At 39.3% G+C, this 23046-nt stretch overlaps 1 protein-coding gene across 1 annotated transcript in view; it reads left to right on the top strand.

Annotated features, from left to right (window-relative positions):
- LOC126184758 (mitochondrial-processing peptidase subunit alpha) overlaps positions 1-23046 on the top strand; it is a 110404-nt gene that overhangs the window by 71201 nt on the left and 16157 nt on the right. The window contains exon 9 of the mRNA XM_049927305.1: positions 20680-20845. Within this exon, the coding sequence (XP_049783262.1) occupies positions 20680-20845 (166 nt within the window). The remainder of the gene's footprint in view (positions 1-20679; positions 20846-23046) is intronic.

The following is a 23046-nucleotide window of genomic DNA, read 5'->3' as shown; positions in this document are numbered from 1 at the left end:
AAGTAGGTCAGCAGTGTACTAAAACTTCAAAAAGTCTAATTTACACATGAGCAGCAATTTCTTTGAATACAGTCCACTGACTGTATGGAACTTCACTCATGCAGTACTCAATGCAGATTTCAGGCAAGTAACTGCACATGACAGTGACTTAGTGCTGACTGCTAACAGGAACCATACTCAAGAAATATTCAGCCTAGACAAACTGTGGCACCGTTCACATTAGCTGTTCAAGGTTCTAATTTCTGGGGAGGATTTTTAAGCATGCAATTTTCTACCTGTATTCTATTAAAGCCCAGCAAAATTTTTCTAGGAAGTCAGATTTTATGCTTTGATAATTTCAGTACATGTTTTTGTGATGAAAGTTCACATTTTTCTATAAATAGAAAAATTTTAGCTACAAGACAGCAACACTGGAATTTTGAAAAGGTTGACTTTTAAAATTTGAATAATTATGCAACATTTTTAGTAATAATATTCCATAAAATCCAAATTTTGATAAAAGATGAAATGTTCTTTGCATAGTACAGAAATAGGGCTTTCGAGGAGTAGGTCAATCCTAAAATAATTATTTATGGGGCTGAATTTTTAAGCACACATTGTTTCCACAAGTGAAATTTGAATCTTCCCTTCAAGAAAATATAGTTATCACCAACCATGTATAAATTATTCTCTGAACAATATGACTCACAAAATTACAGCCATAACAAGAATGTGGATACTTAATGTATATGTATGAAGTACGTAATACAAAGAAGAAACAAGTGGAGCTGTTTCTCCGTGCTACATTTACAATTTTGCAGGTCATCTCTGAATCTCTTGTATCTCTTTTGATAATCCAGTTTTTAAAGGGGTCTAGACTGTAGATGAATGTGGTAACAAAAAAATTGGAGTGTTATGAACCTTTGTTATGCTTAGTGTGTAGCAAATAGATGATCCTGTTCAGCAACAGAAGTGGTTTGATCTTGACCATACATTCTTACTTACTGTTTTTTGGTGGTTGTGGTGAACCCTTTTGTTCCCAGTGCTGCATACATGCGACATGAAGTTTAACTTCACAAAATGCAGTCAAAATGAACTTATTATACAAAAATCACCATGCATGTGTTAAAAAACATTTACAAGTTCTCTGTCTATGTCTTTTTTTTATTTCACAGTTAGTCTAAAGCTTTGTGAAAAAAATAAGTTACTGAAAATTCAGCAATGTAATATGTGATTAATCTCGCATGTTGAAACTTCCTGAGAGATTAAAACTGTGTGCCGTACCGAGACTCGAACTTGGGACCTTTGCCTTTCGCGGGCAAGTGCTCTACCAACTGAGATACCCAAGCATGACTCCCGCCCCGTCCTCACAACTTCACTCCTGCCGGTACCTCGCCTCCTACCTTCCAAACTTTACAGAAGCTCTCTTGCGAACCTTCTGCGAGAGCTTCTGTAAAGTTTGGAAGGTAGGAGACGAGGTACTGGCAGAAGTGAAGCTGTGAGAATGGGGCGTGAATTGTGCTTGGGTAGCTCAGTTGGTAGAGCACTTGCCTGCGAAAGGCAAAGGTCCCGAGTTTGAGTCTCGGTCCGGCACACAGTTTTAATCTGCCAGGAAGTTTCACATCAGAGCACACTCTTCTGCAGAGTGAATATCTCAATCTTGCATGTTGTTCCAGCAAATAATATGTAATGCCAGTGGACTGGTTTGGAGGAAGTGGTGGTGTGGATAGTATGCTACATATTTTGCTTATCAGATGTGTGTTAATGGTGCAAGGCATATGGAAGAGGGAGTTATTCTGTATAAATAGCAGTCACGCAAGTATGACCTTTAAGTGCAAGGGTACAAGATATTTGCTTGTTATGTCAACATTCACAGAAGCCATAGCTTTAGAGAAAGTAGGTCCCTACTCTTTAATCAGTATAGAGGCAGTCTAGGAATTCTATATTTCTTTCCTGGCAAAAGTTCCAATTGAGATGATTTGCTGTGGCCTTTCTCTGACTTGGTATGTGTCAGTGTGTGTTTGCATCATTTGGATGCCTTTTATTCATAGGCTGGTAATCAGGAACTTGATATGACCATCTCTTCTTCCCCTGCCGGTCATTTACTGGTGATAAAAAATTTTCTTTCACCATCTGTATCGAAACCATCTACCTGTTGTTTGAGCATTGCTGTGCATAAACTGTGGGGAACTTTCTTCATGTGTAGATAGCCCAACAGATTTTATGTGTACTGAAGTTTTGATGGAATAATCAGCAGGAAATTTGTAACATTAAAGAATGTAACATCCTGTTTAGAAAAAAAGGCCAAGTAAAACATATTTGAGAAATACTAAATTTGTCAAAGACTCAGGACAGGCTAGTTCTGAGCTAGCCTCATATCATGGAAATGTGATCAGTATATCTGAATGTGACGTGCTGAAAGAGATTTTGCGTGGGAAGTAGGATTTCCTTACATAATCTATAACAAAGCTACAAATGTTTATAACTGTATCAAGTATCTGAAGAAAAACCTTTAGAAGGAGAAATGATTGTGGATTAGATTTTAGTATATGAGACTAACACAGTTGAATCTGCTGAATATGTATTTCACAAGGCACTAGATAGGGATATATTTCCTTTATTGATACATAAGAAACATGGGATTGTGGTGAGTAGAGGCTCCTTTAATCGCCTGAGAATATGATGAGTGAAACTGATTTTGTGCAGAATGTTGAAGGTATTGAGAAGTTGACGGGTCTGAAACTAGCAACAGTAGGGCTGCTAGGGTTAAGTTTGAGAAATTTTAATAGAAGGTGGTTGTTTATGATTAACGATCCCAGTAAAGAGGTAGATCACACTGGAAGTATTTTGGGTGATTGAGCACACCAAGAAAATGTTGGCCTGTTAGTCTTTTAGGTGCTTTTGTTCAAGATTTTCATGGCAATATGTGTAACTGGAACTATTGGGCAGGAAATAATGGAATCCAGCTGAGAAGTCTGTGTGAGCTTTTGTCAACTATTATAAATGGCAGTACTAAAGTGCTCTTTTATTAGTTGTCATAACACTTTGTATCTAACTTATTGAATGAGAAATAATGTTGCAAGCTATCAGCTTAAGTCATATTTCAGAGACAAATGTCAAAGCACATTTCTGCCAGAAAAAGTTTATTTGCAGCTTGTGCAGCCCTTAGAATGTTCAAGTGTGCAATTGAAATTTGCTAATATCTGTCTGTAGCCATATTTCCCATGTGTTAAACTGGTCATAAATTCAATCTTCTATGCAATTCATTCGTCTTGTTGCACTGTCTGTTGCTCTGCATGTGCCTTTGTAGCAAATTTTTTCTAATTTGTCTGGAGGAATGTGTATGTTGATTTTTGTGTAGTAGCTCACTTATACCTTAATCATTCTTCAAGGAACCAGACAGTTATTGGTCCAAGGGAACAAAATAAGTACTGTATGAATGAGCCTCCAGTAACTCAAAACTCTGATTTTGAGGTTATCAGTGTGTTAAAAGAATCATTCAACATTAACACACTTATCAACAAAAGGGCCCAACAGTTTTATTGCATCACCATCTTTCAGATTATTATGCAATATCTCACTGCAACAAGTGCTGTGTACTGTTGAGCATTTGTGTTTGTACATTGTTTCAGTATTTCCCCTTGTGCATCCCAGAAAAATTGCAAGATGTGAGCAATATTTTGAATCAGATGACACATTATTGTCCTGTGTGTTTTCACTTCATGCGTCAGTGCCTTTTTTTTTCCCCCCAAAATAACTGACCCACATATAATCTTTGGTAGCTTTTCTTTTCAGCCAATCATCACTTTTCTTACCACAGTAGTCTAGCATGAATTGATGCACATATGTGTGAACTGTTTCAGTATACATATTTTAAACATATAATTTTGATATCCCCCCCACCTGACATTGTGATGGAGGCAGATGAGCTGGCATGGATAACGCAACGGACTAGTGCGAAAAACTACCATTGGGGTGGGGGGCTGCATGTGACATGTTGTATGGTCATACCTGCTGATGGAAGTGTTTGCCTGCATTTGGCGGTAAGCCAGGCAGGGGCAGTTCTAACTCTGAGGTAAACCACCCTCTGACCTTGTCTTGTGCCTCGTACCATGTGCCATTTCCATGTGCTCAGCCATCAGCTGCCTGTTCCTGTCATATGTTGTGTTCATACCAGTGCACAATTCTACGTGGTTTCAGACTCTCTGCTTTCCCATAGATTGACTTGCACAGTGAGCTTTCATTTACTCTTTCAGGGTTCTGTTCCTTGGCTTGTTTTGAGCCACTACCAGCTCATACAGTACTTTGTGCCGACACTGTTTTTTTCTCTTCTGACATTGCCATGCCTTTGCAGATACTAAAATGGTAGAGAAGAATGTTCTTACATGTATGACACTTCTGTTTTATTTCTTCCCTTTTCATAGTGTTAATCTTGGGCCACCATGGACTTGACATTTCTACAAAGCTCACAGGAACTGTTGCACCTACAGAAGGAGCAGCAGCAGCATGAGAAGATGCAGGCGCTGCTAAACCAGAATGCGGAATTCCTTCACACTTGTGCCTTGCAGATGACAGGCTAGGTGCTAGGTGTACCATTTTCTTCCCTGCCAACATTTGCTGGTTTCAGTGAGTCTATGGGTAGGTGGGAAAATTTCTTGCACTGGTTCTTGCTGCTGTGCCACAATGGCTTATTGTCGATAAAGCCACCTTGTTGTTGACCAGCAATTCAAGTTTATATTAAGTTCTGAGAAAATTGAAGCCCTCCACTGAGCCCGAGAAACTACCCATTGATGGTCTTTGTCAGTTGCTTTCACAGTATTTCAGACATCAAACATATGTGGTGACAGCATGGTTGCAGTTTAACAAGCACCACATTTGCCCTGGCTTGTCCTGTGCCGCCTTCATCACCAAATTGCAGGGTCTTGCTTGCAAGTGTCATTTTGAGTGACCCAAATGTGCCACCTCATATGCAGAGTCACTAATACAGGATGTGATGGTCGGTTAGCACCTGATCTTGATGTCCAGACTAGGGCATGACCGTGTCCGTCCCTTCTTTAACTGATGTTGCCCAGATTTCAGAATAACGTGAGATTACGGCAGCAGTAAGGGATGTCTTTTTCTGATAATTGGCAGGTGACACAATTAGGTGTTCATGGTAAGCAGCCCTCAGTGCCCCATAGGGTTCTCCAGGTTGCCTTCCCTCCAGCCGAGTCGCCATGTGTTGACACCATTTATGATTCCAATCCAGAGGCATCGTGGCACTGCCTGTCTCACCAGTGTCGATATCAGCAGGTTCACATTGGTTGCGGCACAGTACTTCCCTGCCGTGGCACTGTTCTGGTCCTTGGGAATGCTTTCCTTCCGCTAATTAGGCGAGCTGACATTCTTGCCCTGATTGTCTTTTGGTGCATGTTTGACGAGACTGCCTGCATGTGGAGGCCATATGTGGGATCTACTGCCAGGTAGGTCATTTTGCAATGGTTTGTGACATTCGAAGAGCCATGGTCAGTCATTGGAAGCTTCTATGTTTTCATTGGACCCTAGGGCTGTCCCTGGTGCTCCATACTTGTTGCCTGGCATATTTTTCTGACATTGTTAGTGACTGGGTGACCAGCTGAATTTCACATAGACACAGGAGTGACTGACAGCCTCATCAGCTTAGATACATACAGGCTTTTGAGCTGCTCAGTATTGCAACAGTCGCTGTGTCATGTTCTGCTTTGCAGTAAACAGTGTATACCTTTGAGGAGACATTTCTCCATCTCTGCACATTATAAGAATGTGGAATGTCAACTTATATTGTCAGTGGCCAATTCCCTGTTGGCGCAAAATATTTTTAGGCTAGATGTTTTTTCTGGTTTTGGCTTCCAGATAGTTGATGGAAGTCCATTTTGTGTCTCAGTCAGTCTCTTTTCAAGATTTGGACTTCTTACTGCTGTTATAGTTAGTTAGGTAGGTAGTTACTTTCATGTTCCATGGATAATTTTGCACGATAAATCGTCATGATGTGGAATGAGTCATTTTACATTCATATTGCAAATTAATTTGTAATCAATTTGTACTCTAAACATCACCATATAATAATTTTTTTTTTCCTGAACTGAAAACAAGATATACAGACTGAGTTTGCAATTCCTACCCACCACTTTTCACACATTACGAACATAGAAATTTTTCTACGGAATAGGAGGAGTTGTCAAGGAGAAACTTTTTCAATTTATTTTCAAATTTTACCTTGCTGTCTGTCAGACATTTTATATCACTGGCTAAGTGGTCAAAAATTTTTGTTGCAGTGTTGTGCACCCCTTTCTGTGCTAAAGACAGCCTTAATGTTGATTAATGAATGTCATTTTTTATTCTCGTATTGTAATTATGTACCTCATTTTTCCTTTTGAACTGTAGTGGATTATTTACAACAAACTTCGTGAGGGAATAAATGCACTGTGAAGGAGTAGTGAGAATGCCCAACTCCTTAAACAGATACCTACAAGATGATCGCGGGTGAGCACAACATATTATTCTTATAGCACGTTTTTGGGCAATGAAGACCTTCTTTCGTAAAGATGAGATACCTCAGAACATTATTCCATATGACATTACTGAATGAAATTAAGCAAAATATGTCAACTTACTGATCTCTCTCTTCCCCCAAAATTCGCTATGATTCTAAGTTCAAATGTGGCTGAACTAAGTTGTTTTAAAAGTTCCAAAATGTTTTTTTACAATTTACATTCTTGTCATTGTGGACACCTAAGAATTTTGAAATTTCTACCCTATGTATTATTTCATCACCATGTGCTACACTTATCACTGGTGCAGTAGCCCTAGAGGTGCAGAACTGAATATAATGTGTCTTTGTGAAATTCAGGGTGAGACCATTCGCAGAAAACCAGTCAATGATACTTTTGAGAACTTTGTTCACCATTTCTTCCATTTCTGTATATACTGGGAGTGATTACAATACTGATATCATCTACAAAAAGTACTAATTCTGGTTGTTGTATATTAGGTGGTAGAACATTTACATATATGAGAAACATTAGTGGACCTAATATTAAGCCTTGGGGAACTTCATACGTGATTTCTCCCCAGTCAGAATTATGTCCCTGGATTCTCTTGTTTGAATTACTACTAAGTACAACTTTCTGCATTCTTTTGGTTAGATATGGCATGATCAATTGGTTGGCTATACCATCAATCCCATAAAACATCAATTTATCTAGTAGTATACTATGATTCACCCAATCAAATGCCTTGGATAGGTCACAGAAAATACCTATTGGTATTTTGTTATTTAATGCTTGTAATGTCTGGTGTGTGAACATGTAAATGGCATTTTCAGTAGAGCAACCTTTATGAAACCCAAACTGTGATTGCTGAGGATATTATTGTTGCCAAGGTGAGATACTATTCTAGAATACATCACCTTCTCAAAAATTTTGGAAAATGATGTCAGCAGTGAAATAGGTCAGTATTTACTGACGTCTCTCGTATCACCTTTCTTGAAGAGGGGTTTAACAATGGCATATTTTAGTCTCTCTGGAAAAATGCCTTGAGTTAGTGATGCATTACATATTTCAGACAATACCAGACTTATTATATGGTAACAAATCTTTAGTACTCTATCGGAAACACCATCAAAACCAGAAGAGCTTTTATTCTTTATTTCAGAAGTAGAAATTGATGGTACTGTAGTGGATTGGCAAGACAGCCAACCCCCTATGAGGAAGCCGAAAGGCACGTGTTTAAGCTCACGCAGGCTGGCGTGAGGTCTGGAACAGGACAAGGTAATTATACTAGCAAAAAACGTACGTAGCTGCTGGAATACTTAACTTTAATCCGTAATTGGTGAACATCGCTCTTGACGGTACATGTTCTACAGCATCAATAGTAACTGGTAATGGCACCTTGCTAGGTCGTAGCAAATGACGTAGCTGAAGGCTATGCTAACTATCGTCTCGGCAAATGAGAGCGTAATATGTCAGTGAACCATCGCTAGCAAGTCGGCTGTACAACTGGAGCGAGTGCTAGGAAGTGTGTCTAGACCTGCCGTGTGGCGGCACTCGGTCTGCAATCACTGATAGTGGCGACACGCGGGTCCAGCGTATACTAACGGACCGCGGCCGATTTAAAGGCTACCACCTAGCAAGTGTGGTGTCTGGCGGTGACACCACAGGTACATTCATATGTGGTAATTTTATGAGAGTTACTTCTTCAACATATTGCTGTGATCTTTCTCTTGAACTGTTGGTCCCTATGCTTTCTACTCTATTTAAGAAATGATTATTAAATACATTTGCTACTTGTGACATGTCATTTATAACCCTTCGATTCAATTCAGTAGTGGTATTATCCTTTTGTGTGGTTGGTTGTCCTGTCTCTTGCTTTACTATATTCCATATTGCCTTAACTCTGTTGTTAGATGTACTGATTGCTGACATTATGTGCATGTTCCTTGATTTTTTAATAACCTTTCTTAGTAATTTTGAGTAGTTTTTGTAGTGTGCAGCTACTGCAGGGTTTCTACTTGTTCTTGCCAAAAGATACATTTCCCTTTTCCTTTCAAAACATACTTTAATCACCTTAGTGATCCATGGTTTTTTACATGGCTGTTTAAAATCCCTTCTGATTTGCTTATCCAGAAAACTATTTTCAAATACTAATATGAATTTATCATAGAATAGATTAAATTTTATAGGGGCATTTGGTTCGTTATAAATTTCATCCCAGGTTGTTTCTTGTATACTAATCATAAAAACATTTGCCTTGTAGTCATTAATGATTCTGACTGACTTCCACTGAGGTGTGTCCACACTGTAAGGCACTATGTCATTTATCCTGACTAACTGTGCACCATGATCAGAGAGAGTGTTTGTTACTGGGTAAACAGTTATTTTTTTGCTTTGTGCCTCATCAAAGAAAACATTATCGGTTAGGGACCTACTGTCTTTATACACCCATGTTGGAAATTTAACAACTGAGAGCAAATTCTAGGATCCAAATAAGGTTTCCAGATCATTTTTCCTATCAGAATCTTTTAGAAAATCTACATTGAAGTCACCACAGACTATTATCTGCTTGCTGATGTCTGACAGACAGCACAGTAAGGAATCCAGGTTCCTCTTAAATAATGCAAAATTTCCCAGTGGAGATTTATATACTGTTACAGTTAAAAGTGAACTGTTTTTCAGCATTAATTCACAAGCACACACTTCTTTGTGCTGATCACTACACAATCTATGTGTGTCAATGCATTTGAACTTGTGTTCTATATTAATACATGCAACAACTCATCATTTTCTCATATTAGTTCTGCATGAGTAAGCTGCTAGACTGTAGTCTTTTATATGTAACTTATCTAACCTGGTGCTTATGTGACGCTCAGACAGGCACAGTACATCTATCTTTTCCTCTAAATTTTGCAAGCAGGCAAGAAGCTCTTCTACCTTATTACTCGATCCTCTAATATTTTGGTGGAATAAACTAACCTTACTTTTCCGTGCATTCTTGTGTGGCTCTTCTGTTGTAGTTACTTCTTTCAAAACAGGATGCCTGAAACTTGATTCTAACCTGAAAAAGGTGCCTCTCTGACACTAGTAACCACAGGCATCTTGCATTGTGTGATGGTAACTGACAGCATACGACAATGTAAACAAAACTTATGCCAAAATTTGCATCTATGAAATGTTGTCTTTTTCTGAAAAATACACAAATAAAAATGAAAACTTCAATAGATCTCTTACAATTTACTTATTAACGATAGAATATTGCCTTAATTAATAGTTATTATACAAAAAACACGTATCTTTACGTGAGCTCTGAATGTGCACAACTCGTCAACCAAAGATCTTAGTCAGCAAGGACTAACAGCTGTTTGAGAATACCTTGGGTTGATCAGAAAATTTCGAGGCACACGTTTCCTTGAAGCTGTCAGCGGTGCCTAAATTTTGTTCCCTCTGCACCATTCCTTTCTCCATGAGTGGCAAGGTAAAGGCTACATTGTTGCATTGGCAGAATCAGGGCATTGTTTCTCCTATTTCGTCGAGTCTGTGGGACAGCCCTGTGTTGGTGATTCAATAGCCTGATGGTACTGTGTGTCTATGTAGCGATTTTAAAGATGGTCAACATGCCAAGTGTCACGGATTCGTATCCAGTTCCACGCCCAGAGGAGTTGCTGATGAAGTTGTTGGGGCACCAATATTTTTGACACATCAACTTGGGTGATGCTTACCTGCAGTTGCCATGCTTCTCGGACTTGCTTGGAGTTCAACGCCCCTTTTGTGCTTTACCAGTCTGCGCCAGGAATTTGTCATTGATATTTAGAGCAGTTGATTCAGGACATTCCTTGTTGTGTAAACTACCTTGCTGTCATCTGGGCTACAGGCTTCACACGAGAGGCCCATGTACGAACCTGCAGATGGTTTTCCAGTGTGTTCTGGGAGATGTCATACTATGGTTGCACCTTTGATCTGTTTGTGTATGTGTAGCTCTCAGAGGCCGAGTGATTGTTGTTTAATATGTGTGGCAGTGAAGGTTGCAGGGAGAGCGGGAGATGAACAGTGACAAATATCATAAGCTGTAGATGATTGAGTGTGCATTTGTTATGCTTATAGGAGCAGGGGTGATAACAACATACGCAGAACGCACTGATGTATACTACTACCCATTTGGTTTGTGCACATTGTCACTTTTTACTTTGGAAGAAAGGAAGTTTGTGTTCAACATGTTGTTGTCATTGCTGTCTCAGTGGAGTAATAACTTATTTGGACTAGGATGGGGAAGAAAAATGTTATGGCTTGTTGAGGAATCACCATGACATTCAGCAAACTTAATTCAGGCTACCTACACAGTGATGCTCAAAACAATCTTCAGCTTGATGACTGCTTTAGGTTACTGTGAAAAATTTGAATCAAGATACCCAGACAGGAGTTTTAACTTCACTTGTTTTTAATCATAATCTGTGTCTTTCACATCTGTCTCTGTTAGCTTTTTTCTGTGTTTCTGCTACCTCCTTAATGAAAACATCTTTCTCATCCATGCAATGAGGAAGAATAACATCCTAGCTTCAATAACCTCACTTCATTATCCAAATAATTTCTTTCAGTACTTTAATGTTGTATTTGAAACAACATGGCATGTTTCATTTGAAACTCAGTGATGAATTCCAGACTGTGTGGAGAGTACTACACAAACAGTGCAGTGTCAAATATGTACTATTTTATATCAACTTTCTGTTTTGAAATATACAGGGTGTTTCAAAAGATTCATCTGATTTCACAAGACTATGTGTGAAGACAGAAATTTGAGTTCAATCTCAATTTATGGATCAAAGTCAGAGGTTTACCTTAATGCCATTTGTATGCTACCACTTCATGTGGTTGCTGATACCGGCTTCCCCGATGCAACCAGCTAGCTCTTATGTGTGTCAGGTCTAGAGGATTGTAGTACAGCACCAAAAGGCTTTTTGCAGCAACAGGTGTGATTGAATTGCAACTGTGTGATGTGATTTTCGTCGAAGAGTGTGGTACTGTACCTCATACAGTGTAAGGAGCATACGGCTCTCACATTGCACCATTTATCTCCAAGGTCACCTATGCACAATTTGTGTCCAAGGTCACCTAATCTCACTGTGTGTGATTTTTTTCTTTGGACATTGTGAAAGATTCTGTCTATATGCCTCCCCTTCCAACAACTCTGGGAGAACTTTGATGCTCCTTAGAAACGACATCAAATATGACAACTTCAGACATGCTCCAAAAAGTATGGAAAAATTAAATAATGTAAGCTGAAGAATGTAGTGACAATAACAATATGGGTTAGGCTAAATAGTTACTCAACACATAAAGGAGGCATTGAGTGACAGGCAGGCACATGTAAAAAGTAGACCATTGGATATTATTCATTATTCAGCTTTCAGGCAGTGTCCTTTATCAGGTGAAGAAAGAAACCCACACACACACACACACACACACACACACACACACACAAGACAAGACAACTGTTGTCTATGGGCATCTGGAGTACAGGACAAGTTTGGCTATCATCTGGGTATTTGTCATGCACATGGTAAGGACACATTGAACTTTTATGAAACATAACTAAAAACTTTGACTCTAAACTGAGTTGTAATAAGTGCCCCAGATTTGTATGTGCATGCGTGTAAAATCATATGGTTCTTTTGAAAATAAAGAGTTAGTACTCCTATCCGTAAGTTAAAAGTTAAAATTTACCCCAAGTTTCTATCTACATTCATGTGAAAGATATAGTCTTGTGGAAGCATTTGAATCTTTTTGAAACAAACACCTAGTATTATTTTTATATTTTCTCTATTGTATGCAATGTTCTTGTTATACATGTAATCAAATGCATAAAATTATAAATGTGAAAGTGGGTTAATGTGAGGAACAAAGGACTCAGCAATGTATCATACAACTATCTTCACCCAGATTAATAAGTGATGAAAAATACGTTAGGCCTGCGCCAAATTCATATTATTGAGGAAAAAGACCTTGTTTCACAAAGCACCAAGCATCCAGCACACGTTGGTCTATTGATTACTCATATGATTTTGAATGCATCCCTGTTGGTTTTTGAACATTTTTGAACAAATTCTAAGTTGATTTCTGAATGAATCATAAGTTTATTTTTGAATGCGTGCGTAGGGTACGTGGTGTCTCTGCCAGAGGAATCCCTGTTGCATCTAGAAATAAACTTTCCTGCAGACAAAACGGGACGGGTCTATACGAGCTGAGCGGAATAAAGCCGAACAGGTGAATGCCAATCGCTGTTTATGTGGTTGATTGGTTTGGTTTCACAAATGATCAGTGTTGTTATAATTACTAGAGAATTCCATAGGTTCAGACTACCAGAGTGGAAATAAACGACTAGCAGGAATAACAGGCAACAAAAATTACATATTGTGTTCTCTGTGTATCCAAGAAAATGAAATTTTGACAGAAAATTTTTGGCCAGTCCGCTACACTACCAAGTCCAGTTATACAGTCCCCAGCTAGCCGCTGCTAAAGTTCTATTCTGGGAGTAGCGCGGAAAATGCCTTGTACGAACATGTAATAACGCCTAATCGGAGAATAAATGCAGGATAACTAAACCGGTGATTGTGCCAGTGTTAGTGAAGTTAACCAGAAATAAGTTTTGACACTGTCAGGAATAGTTTCAGAATTAGTGATGCCAAGATTGATTGTCAGAACGAGGAAGGAGAAGAAATGGGGACTCTCACAAATTACGGAACAATATGACGATTCCAAATTTATATATAAATTTCGTACTACTGCTTTTCGCTCCCCTGCTTCAGAAGCTGGAGAGTATGAATGAAATGTGAAACTATTTCTTAACATTAAAACTTTTTGCTTGCAGTAGGCCTAATAGGCATTTGATATTGGTACTTCGTGAATTATATTCTGTCATGTTATAAAAATGACCATTTGTGCCAAAACAGCTATTTCGTTTTATCTAGCAGACAGTGACAAAATACACGTAATCAGATCGAGAAACCACACCAGTCTTGGGTACAACTTGTATTAATAGCATTCTAGTATTGGACAACAACATTTCGTTTTTTCATGTAGCAAAACGTTGACGAACTTTGATGAGGTAATAGATTCTTTCCCAGAAAGGAAAGTACGCCATATAAAGCTGTGGCATGATTAGAGAGCGAAAAAAAAGCTAGGACTTAAGGATTGAAGAAATGTGTACTGCTTGCTTGTCTTTTGTCTTTACTCATTTTATGTATCCTATATTTAATTTTATGTCACACAAAACAGCAAGTTATTAGCAAATAGGCAGTAAAGACTGCAAATTTTCTGAAGAGTTCTTCTTCTGCCTGTTACAAATAATCCCATCCAGTATTGATTGAGAGATATTTTTAAAGAGGGGTATGATGTCAAACTGGCCGACTGGGAGCAGGAGAGGCACCACAGGACATTTTAATTTCCACTGGCCTGAATATAGTTTGATGGCACCCATTACAAAATATTACACGTTTGAATTCCACAGAGCGAAATACAGAGATGTGCGATGGAAGAATGCTGTGAAGAGGCGTGGCACTGCACTTTGTCACACCTAAGACCAAATAACATGTCTTATGTTCCCTCGAATAAATACGTTTTATATATCAGGCTCTTCAGAAAGATCTGCACTACAAAACGAAGATATTTTTGAAAAGTCAACTTTTTAAAAGTTTTTGGCATCCTACCTCAAACGCTCGAGGGAGGGGAAGTGCCACTATCTAATATTGCCCCAGTTCAGAAATATCATAGATCTGGACCTGATGCACAGAGCAGTCTGAGTTGTACTGGGGAGGTGGTAGTCTCCAGGTTACCCATGTTTACGTTAAGTGATTTTGCTGTTTCCTCTTCGTTTATTGCTCTCACGTCAAATGAAAACAAAACAGATTTCTGTGGCTGGGAGCTATCAAGTGAATTGAAATACATTCACATAATTATGGAAGGGGACTTCAGCTAGAAGTACATGGGTGGTGTCTGTGGGGACCTGAGCTGAGTCTGACATTGCTTCCACTTACTTGTGTCAGGCTCCTCCTATTTCCTTCCCTGTCGGCCTCCCTTGGCCAACTCTTGCTTTTTTGACCCCTATGGTATTAGGTTTCGAGCCCCAAGGGTGTCTTTGCAATTTTCTTATTCCCACTTCTAACCCAACTCCTGAGGGGAGCCCACCCCTTAAGAAAAGCCAGCAATCCTGTAAGCTGTGAGGGTAAGACCGCAGGTTGGACGGGAGGCCAGCACCCTCTCTTTGTAAAAAATTAAACATGCTTTCAAGACTGCAAGTAAGCCTCGGAACATTACTGACAAAAATAGAAGACGTCAATGGCAAAGAAACTGTATACGACTTGGAACGTGGAATGTAAGGAGTCTATACAAGACAGGAGCTGCAATCAGTATTGTCAAAGAAATTCAGAGGTACGAACTAGACCTAGTTGCACTGCAAGAAATCCGGTGGGAGGGTGCTGGCAGCATTGATGTTGAAAACTGTACTATTCTGTATGGAGCCTGTGAATGAGGTCATCTGTTAGGCACTGGCTTCTGCGTCAGTAAGGCTTTGGCCACTATTGTTTCAGAGTTCGTTTCAGTCAACCCAAGAATATCTGTTGTAACACTAGACATAAAGCATATTAAGGCGACTTTTGTGAACTGTCATGCTTCCACGGAGGAAAGCGAAAGTGAAGTGAAAGACGAGTTCTATGCACAGCTAGAGGCAGTGATGGACGCTATACCAAATGGACACCTGAGGATCCTCCTTGGGGATATGAATGCCAAGGTTAGGAAAGAACAAATATTGCAAGACACAACAGGAAGGCACAGTCTACACAACCTAAGCAATGACAATGGGGTTAGGTTCATCAGCTTCACTACATCATTAGGGTTGTTCATCTCCAGCACAAACTTCCTGTGGAAAAACATACATAAAGGAACCTGGGTGTTACCAGATGGGGAACTATAAACTAAATAGACCATGTTGCCATTGATCTCAGATCCAAGAGAAGGGTGTTAGACGTTAAGACAGCATGGGGTGTCGAAGGTGGGAATGATCATTTCCTGGTCAGAGGCCTTTTAAACATACAGTGTAAAGGAAGAAAGGGGCCTAAGTTAAAAAGAGTGGAAAGCTACCATGTGGAGAAACTAAAAGATGAAGAACCGAAGACCGGATACCAGTTGCAACTTAGTAACTGCTTTGAATCACTCAATGAAATGGACACGAATCAGGACCTTGAACTAATGTGGGGAAAAATCCAGAGCTCAGATAGGGATACAGCAAAGGAAACACTCATGGGAAACGCAGTGGACAAGAAGATCTGGTTTGGAAAGGAATGTGCAGATGCCCTGGAAAGGAGGACGGAAGCCAGGAACAAGTTGCCGAAGGGGACAAATCTGGCACAGGGCAAATCACAATTTGAAGAGGTCCGAAAGACTACACAAGCAACTCTGAGAAGAGCAAAGAGGAAATACATAAGGGATATCATCATTGAAGCAGAAACAGACTTCAGAGGACAAAAGACATGGGAAATGTTTCTGAAGGTGAAGTACCTCTGCAAAGGTCACCAGGCCAAGCAGAAATTTGTCAAAGATTCCCATGATAAGATCCTGACAAACGGTAGGGACATAGCTGAGAGATGGAAAGAGTACTTTCGACAGCTGCTAAATTGTGATAAACCCGAACTGCAATTTGATTTCCAGTACCCAATTACAGCCAATGCAGACTATCCCCCACCTACCCTGGATGAGATAAAAACCAGAATCAGACACATTAAGCAGAATAAGAGTCCAGGTGAAGATGGAATACAGGCTGAAATGATCCTGGCAGGAGGAGAGAAACTTGGAAAAAAAATACACCGACTGATACAGGCAATATGGACCAAAGAAGAAAGACAAAGAAATGGAAAACAGCTCTGATTTGTACAATACATAAGAAGGGTGACAAACTGAAATGTAACAACTATTGAGGAATCGCTCTGCTTAACGTCTGCTATAAGATCCTGTCCAATTGCCTCATACAGAGAATTCAGCCAGTGGCAGAATTGGTGATTGGGGAGTACCAGGGAGGTTTCCGGCCAGGACGGTCAACAGTAGATCACATCTTCAGTCTCCGGCAGCTCACTGGGAAACTGGGTGAATATGGTAAAGATTTATACATTTTATTCATTGATTTTAAGAAGGTCTATGATTGGATACATCACAAGAGCCTACTCAACTATTTAAGGGAGTTTGGCATGGCAGAGAAACTCATCAATCTGATAAAGAACTGTCTGTACGAAACATGTACAAAGGTGAAGATGGGAAATCATGTAACTGAGGAATTTGAAATTGTGACAGGACTCAGGCAAGGAGATGGGTTGTCGCCTATCCTGTTCAACTTTGCCCTCGAGAAGATCGTACGCGAGACCTTCCAAGAGAACGAAGGGATTGAAATCAGAGGAAAAAGACTGGCTTACTTAGCCTATGCAGACGATATCTGTTTACTCTCTAGGTCGGAAGAGGAGTTGGAGCAAATGACCAAAGCACTATAAGAGGCTGCCAGAAAATTTGGGCTAAACATAAATGAAGCCAAGACAGAGTACCTCGTTACGACGCGTGGTCATTGTCAGACTGCTGGTCATCTACAATCACTGCAGGTTGGGGACCAGTCCTACAAGAGGGTGCATGAATTCAAATACCTAGGGGCACTTTTCACTGAGAACTCAGTCATGTGAAGCAGAGATCAATGCCAGAATACAAGCAGGAAACTGATCTTACCACAGCCTAGCACAACTGCTTCAGTCCAGATATCTCTCCAGACAGTTCAGGATTTGACTGTACAAAACCAAGATCCAGCCTGTTGTTCTATATGGCTGTGAGACATGGAGTATCTGGAAACAGGGCTTCCATAAGCTCCTTTCTGAGAGAAAAGTGCTTCGGAAGATCTTTGGTCCGGTTCTGGATGCAGATACAGGGGAATGGAGGATCAGATACAACCAAGAGCTTGAGGAGCTATACCAGCAGCCCAACATAGCAGGAACTGTCAAAGCCAAATGAATGCAGTGGGCCGGTCCTGTGGCCCGGATGGAGGATCACAGATGGCCTCGGAAGCTCCTGAATTTCACACCTACAGGAAAAAGACGCCAGGGAGGCCCAAGAAGCGTTGGAGGGATGGACTCCATGAAGATTTAAACCAAGTGTCAGTAGATGTGGATGGATGGCGGATAGCAGCAATGGACAGAATACAGTGGAGGAGGAAACTTTTAGATGCGTGCGGTCCACTGGGCCTGATCACGTAGTAGTAGTAGTAGTAGTAGTAGTAGTGAAATATGTTATTAGTTTCCACCTTTCTGACAGCAAGCGTTAACCACCTTGCAGAACAATGAAGTTATTAAACTTCCTGGCAGATTAAAACTGTGTGCCCGACCGAGACTCGAACTCGGGACCGAGGTCCCGAGTTCGAGTCTCGGTTGGGCACACAGTTTTAATCTGCCAGGAAGTTTCATATCAGCGCACACTCCGCTGCAGAGTGAAAATCTCATTCTGGAATGAAGTTATTTTTGTCAGTTTGTTAAAGAAATTTGACTTTCATTAATCTTTTCTGCTGAGGCAGTCAATTTATTTGAAACAAAGTGTTAAATTCCAAACTATTGGCTAGTTTCAACTGTTTGCTGCATTTCAAGTTCACCTTTCCATCATCTAGCATGTATGGCATTATGCCATAATAAAGAACCAAACATGAGATAATACAGTAGTGGTACTCCAAGAAAATTTGCATCTGAATCTGGACATATGAATGTGCACTTTAAGCGGAATTATGCTTTTTAGTACGGTTCACAAAATTCCCATGCTCTTGGAGTATCCTCTAATGTCTTGTTTCTTTTATGACATAATGTAAGATCTTTTAATGTTTTTCACGTACGAACTTACAGGCTTCCTGCATCATCGTAGCTGCGCAAGCGCAGTGACGCCTGTTATCTGGCGCTCTCTGGCAACTGCTGGAAAGAATCTATTTCTAACAGGTCGCAGAAAAATATTCTGAATGGTTGTTTGAAAAGCGTTGCTTTCAAAGTAAATTTCCTTTTACGCAAGATGAACTCTGTGTGCGAATGTCCGATGAATGTCTTAAATCACAGAACTTTTGACTCTCATTCAAAAATCAAATCTTTGAGGATGACAATTTAGAATATTTATGAGCCCAGAAAATCAGACATTTATGTCGTTGTTAAAAATTTTACTGCCACATTTGTGAGATGTATCTTAAAGTGTAACACGCGCAAAAAAGATCAACATTATGAGTGAAAGCTTAGCTTCTCTTGCAGCTTATTAATCTTAGAGACCATTATTATACGTGAAAGATTTTCTTTTCATGTAGCAACACTATGTATATTACTTTAAACCATTACCTTTTCCTGTTTGTGTGTTTGCGCTACTTACCCGTGATGTTGCTATTGGCTGACTACATCACGTGTCCTATGCTCTGAATATCCGCTGTCATCGGCTGGCGAGATCACTTGCTTACAAAAGTGCATTGCAATCTCGATTTCAGTCTTTCAGAAAGTAACATACGGTGTTTGGTGGAATTCGAATTTATACTTTTGTAATACGAAAATATGCAGTGTACATGTTGCTGCACATCAGACATCTTTCCAAAACGAGTTTTTCCCCCTGAGTTTCATTTTCTAAAGTGCTGGGAAATTCTATGCCTGTGTATAAAACCACAGCCATTGAAAGGACTGATAAATTTTACAGTTCTGTGGAAAAGTATACTGTTACTTAACATGGGAAAAGTGTATTTTCATCCGGGAGAAAGTGTATTTTTAACCGGGAAATCCAGGAATTTTTTTCCTCACTCATGTATACACCTTGTCTTAACTTTTTGGTAGCTTTCCTTCACACCTGGGAAAGGCACTGTGCACAATCTTTTCTAGCCTGTCCCAGAAAGGACCTAAGGGCTCCTCCAATCAGGGATGTAGAGGTCCATAAAGTTAAAAATGTATCTGCTAATGAAATAGGTGCATAAGGAAATGGGAAATGAGTATTGCCCCATTCCCATGTACTGAATTGTTTGTCGAAAATTCTGGAAACTTTGTTGGACTTTGCGCAGCTAAGTTTGCAAATTTGCAGACACATGAGTGGCTATTTATTTTGCTTGAAGAAACATGTCTGGAGACCACACACAACAGGACAATGGCAAGTGGACTGCTGAGGATTCCACCCAAAGGTTACTAACAAGCAGAGTTCTCACCCCTTCCACCAGTGGTTTCCTGTTCTGCCATAGAAGACAGCAGTCTTCCATACTGCCTCTCTTTGTTTGTTGAGGCTGAGCCAGGAGGATAATCCCTGAAAGGCTCGCCTGACAGTGTGGTCAGCTAGCATAGGAGGTGCCTTCTGAGGAGTTACTGGTAGCTCTTCCAAAGTGTGTGAAATCTCTTTCTGTTTTCACCTGAGCAAAAATCAGTTCCCCTTCCCCTAGTCAACACCAGATTCATGTAATGGGAAAAACTTCTACAATAATGAAAGAATAGGTTAGGTACTGAGAGGTGAAAACCACATGTTGCTACAAACTACCCCTAACAACTTGTGTCATCAGCATGCAGTACCAGTGAAAAGTTGACAAGTAAAACTGAATTAAAAATTAAATGAAGCAAAAGAGTCCCATATGGAAATTCAGTATGCAAGCAGGATAAAATGTGAGGAAAAAGGCCTGAAACAGGCTGTCATCATGAGGGAGAAAACACAATGAGTGGCTGTTGCCAATATTTTGAACTGCTTACAATGGGTTTCAAAACTGGATGATGATTATTTACAGCTCTCCTGCCAGCCTTCATATAAAGGGGGAAAAAGAAAACCTATTCTAATGATGTATTATGTCTAATATTGAGTACATGATAGGGAACAATACTTCAGAATCCTGTTTGGAATTCAATTAGCACAATGGATGCTGTTCTTTTGTTTTTGAGAAATTTTGTGACAGTATTTTATATACTTTGATATTTTGTGGAAGTTACTTCCAGAAAATATGAAGGTATACAAAAATTTGCTGTACCTTTAATGTAAAAATTGATAATCACTTCCTCCTGTAGTGTCAGCTTATGTTATCATTGGCTCATAGCTTTGTTGTTTCGGTACATGTTTCTGTGTTAGTTAAGGTGTTTCTATCAACAAAATGTGTTAAAATGTTAACTGCCATTATCTTCTTTTTTTCCTTAAGGCATCACTGGATGTTTTCGTGTTCTGCATTTAATCACTCATACACCTCTTGCGGTTTGTTTGGAATCCATGCCAGTTCACCACCAGATTATTTATCAAGACTGATTTCAATTATTGTTAAAGAGCTTTGTGCAGTGGCTGTTGATGATATTAGACATCCTTTAAAGGTAAAAAATAGTAACATTCTGAGATTTTTATAATTTGGTGCATTTGTTAATGTATATGTGAAATGGCCCTTGTAAAAAATTTATAATCCACATTACTTTATCTGGAAATTATTTTATCAATTTGTAATCATTATTGCCTTTGTTATTCCCTACTCTGTGTCCCATTATATTAATTGATCACTTTTTCATTGGATTGTGTATGTGGTATCTCACTGTGATGTGGAATGTATTGATTGCTTTACATAAAATGCTGAAAATTTTGTGAATGGTTTAAGTTTGTGCAGGGTAATTCATAAATACCTCTGGGGTTACAGAATATGACTGCACGAAAAGTACAAGACATACAGAAAATAGACAAATGATAGAGCATCTCTCCAAGTTTTTAACTCACATTAGAAGTTCTTAATATGGACTCTGTTTGTAATGCGGCAAACATCAGTACAATAGTTAAACTCTTGCCATATGCATCCCAACGCATTGTGGTAGATAACAACAATAGCTTTAATTGTCCTTCCTTGTAACTCTTCCAAATTAAGTACCGTATTTTACGGACTATAAGATGCACTTGTTTCTTCAAAAAATTACCTCCAAAATTCAGGTACATTGTATATTCAAAATTAATATAAAAATATCCAGTGTTTGATTTCAAATTCCTGCCAGTTGTAAAAATCATCATATATTTGATGCTGCAGCAAACCTATCTCTGTCTGGCAGCATTGGATTCAACCGGCAGCAGCACTGCACCGTCTCCCTCCCGCCCGCCTCGCCACCACAAACCCAGAAGACTGTCTAGCTTATGATGCGTTATTGCAGTCTACGGTGCCAGTGAACTTCAATAAAAATGATTTGTGTTGTTGGTAGCAGTACAATATTTTTGTCAGTAACTAGTTTTGTAATGGAAAAAAATAAAAGGTACTCATATGATGCTGGCTATAAATTGAAAGTAATAGCATATCCAGAAGAATATGGAAACAGAGCAGCTGAGCAGCATTTTGGCCCTCCACCAACAGAAAAAAAAAAAAAAACATTGGCAATTGGCGGGCTAGTAAATAAGAACTGAAAAAAAAAGGAAGACTAAATGTGTAAATAGAGGACTGAATGCAAAATGTCCAAAACTAGAAGATGAGGTATTGAAATGCATTTAAGGACACGGTCAAAATGGCATTGGAATTGATAAAAAAAATTATTCAAATACAGGCTTGTAAGCTGTTGCCACAGTGGGACTTAACAGATTTTAAGGGTGTAGTTAGTTGGCCCTAGAAGTTTATGTAGCGTTATGGACATACCTTGTGAAAGAAAACCAAAATATCTCAGAAAATGCCACAAGAGTATGAAGAGAAAATATTATCTTCCATGCCTCAGCTTATTGTATTACACTTCAACCTACCAACTGCACCAACACTTGCCGCTACTGCCATCTGTTGCAAAACGGCGGAAGAAATTTTGTAGACGTAATATATTGGCTAAATTACTTTCCTCTTAGTAAGTCACATTTTATGAAATTCCTGGATTAGAAACCTATGCTCACTGAACGTGTCAGTTGGGACCATTCATAAACACCCTCTGTTCAACAAATAAATTATAAATTAGTTTGACACACTGGGTACAGAGCTTGAGATCATGGTCGGATTTGAAATCAAGTCTTTGGCATGAAAAATAACTACCTAGGGGCAAATCATGAACAGGTACAAAACAGTTCCTTTCCTAAAGTAACTCTTATCAAATTTATTTTCAGGGCTTATTATCTGCAGCATAAAATGAATTTAAATAGGTGGAGTCAATGTAACAGATTAAACTGGAAAATGTTGTAGCTAAAAAATAAAAAAAAGAACACCTTTTTGGCTAAAAATAGTTGAGATAGCAATGCATTCTGGGAGGCAGTGCACACAGTGCTTCACTAATATCCCACTAAATGAATAACAAAGTTCATTTCCTACACCTTTTATCATAGCACCTGAAAACTTTAAGAGTTCACAAAATCCTCTAAGCCATTCACTTACTTCGCTCGTAGAATTTGTAGTTTGTGACTGCTCATCTGCATACCACCATAAACTAAGATGAACAGCTTATCTATACTGTCCTCACATGAAATCACCAACCATCTTCCAGCATAAACTGTTCATTCCACTATCTCTCAAGATGAAGTGTCCACACTCTTATTTCCCAGGGCGAAGTGTACGTCTTCGTCCCCCAAGGAAAAA

The sequence above is a fragment of the Schistocerca cancellata genome, chromosome 4 (assembly GCF_023864275.1).
Source record: "Schistocerca cancellata isolate TAMUIC-IGC-003103 chromosome 4, iqSchCanc2.1, whole genome shotgun sequence".
Classification (NCBI taxonomy): domain Eukaryota; kingdom Metazoa; phylum Arthropoda; class Insecta; order Orthoptera; family Acrididae; genus Schistocerca; species Schistocerca cancellata.
Note: the sequence above shows the minus strand (reverse complement) of the source record. Positions and strands in the feature narration are given on the sequence as shown.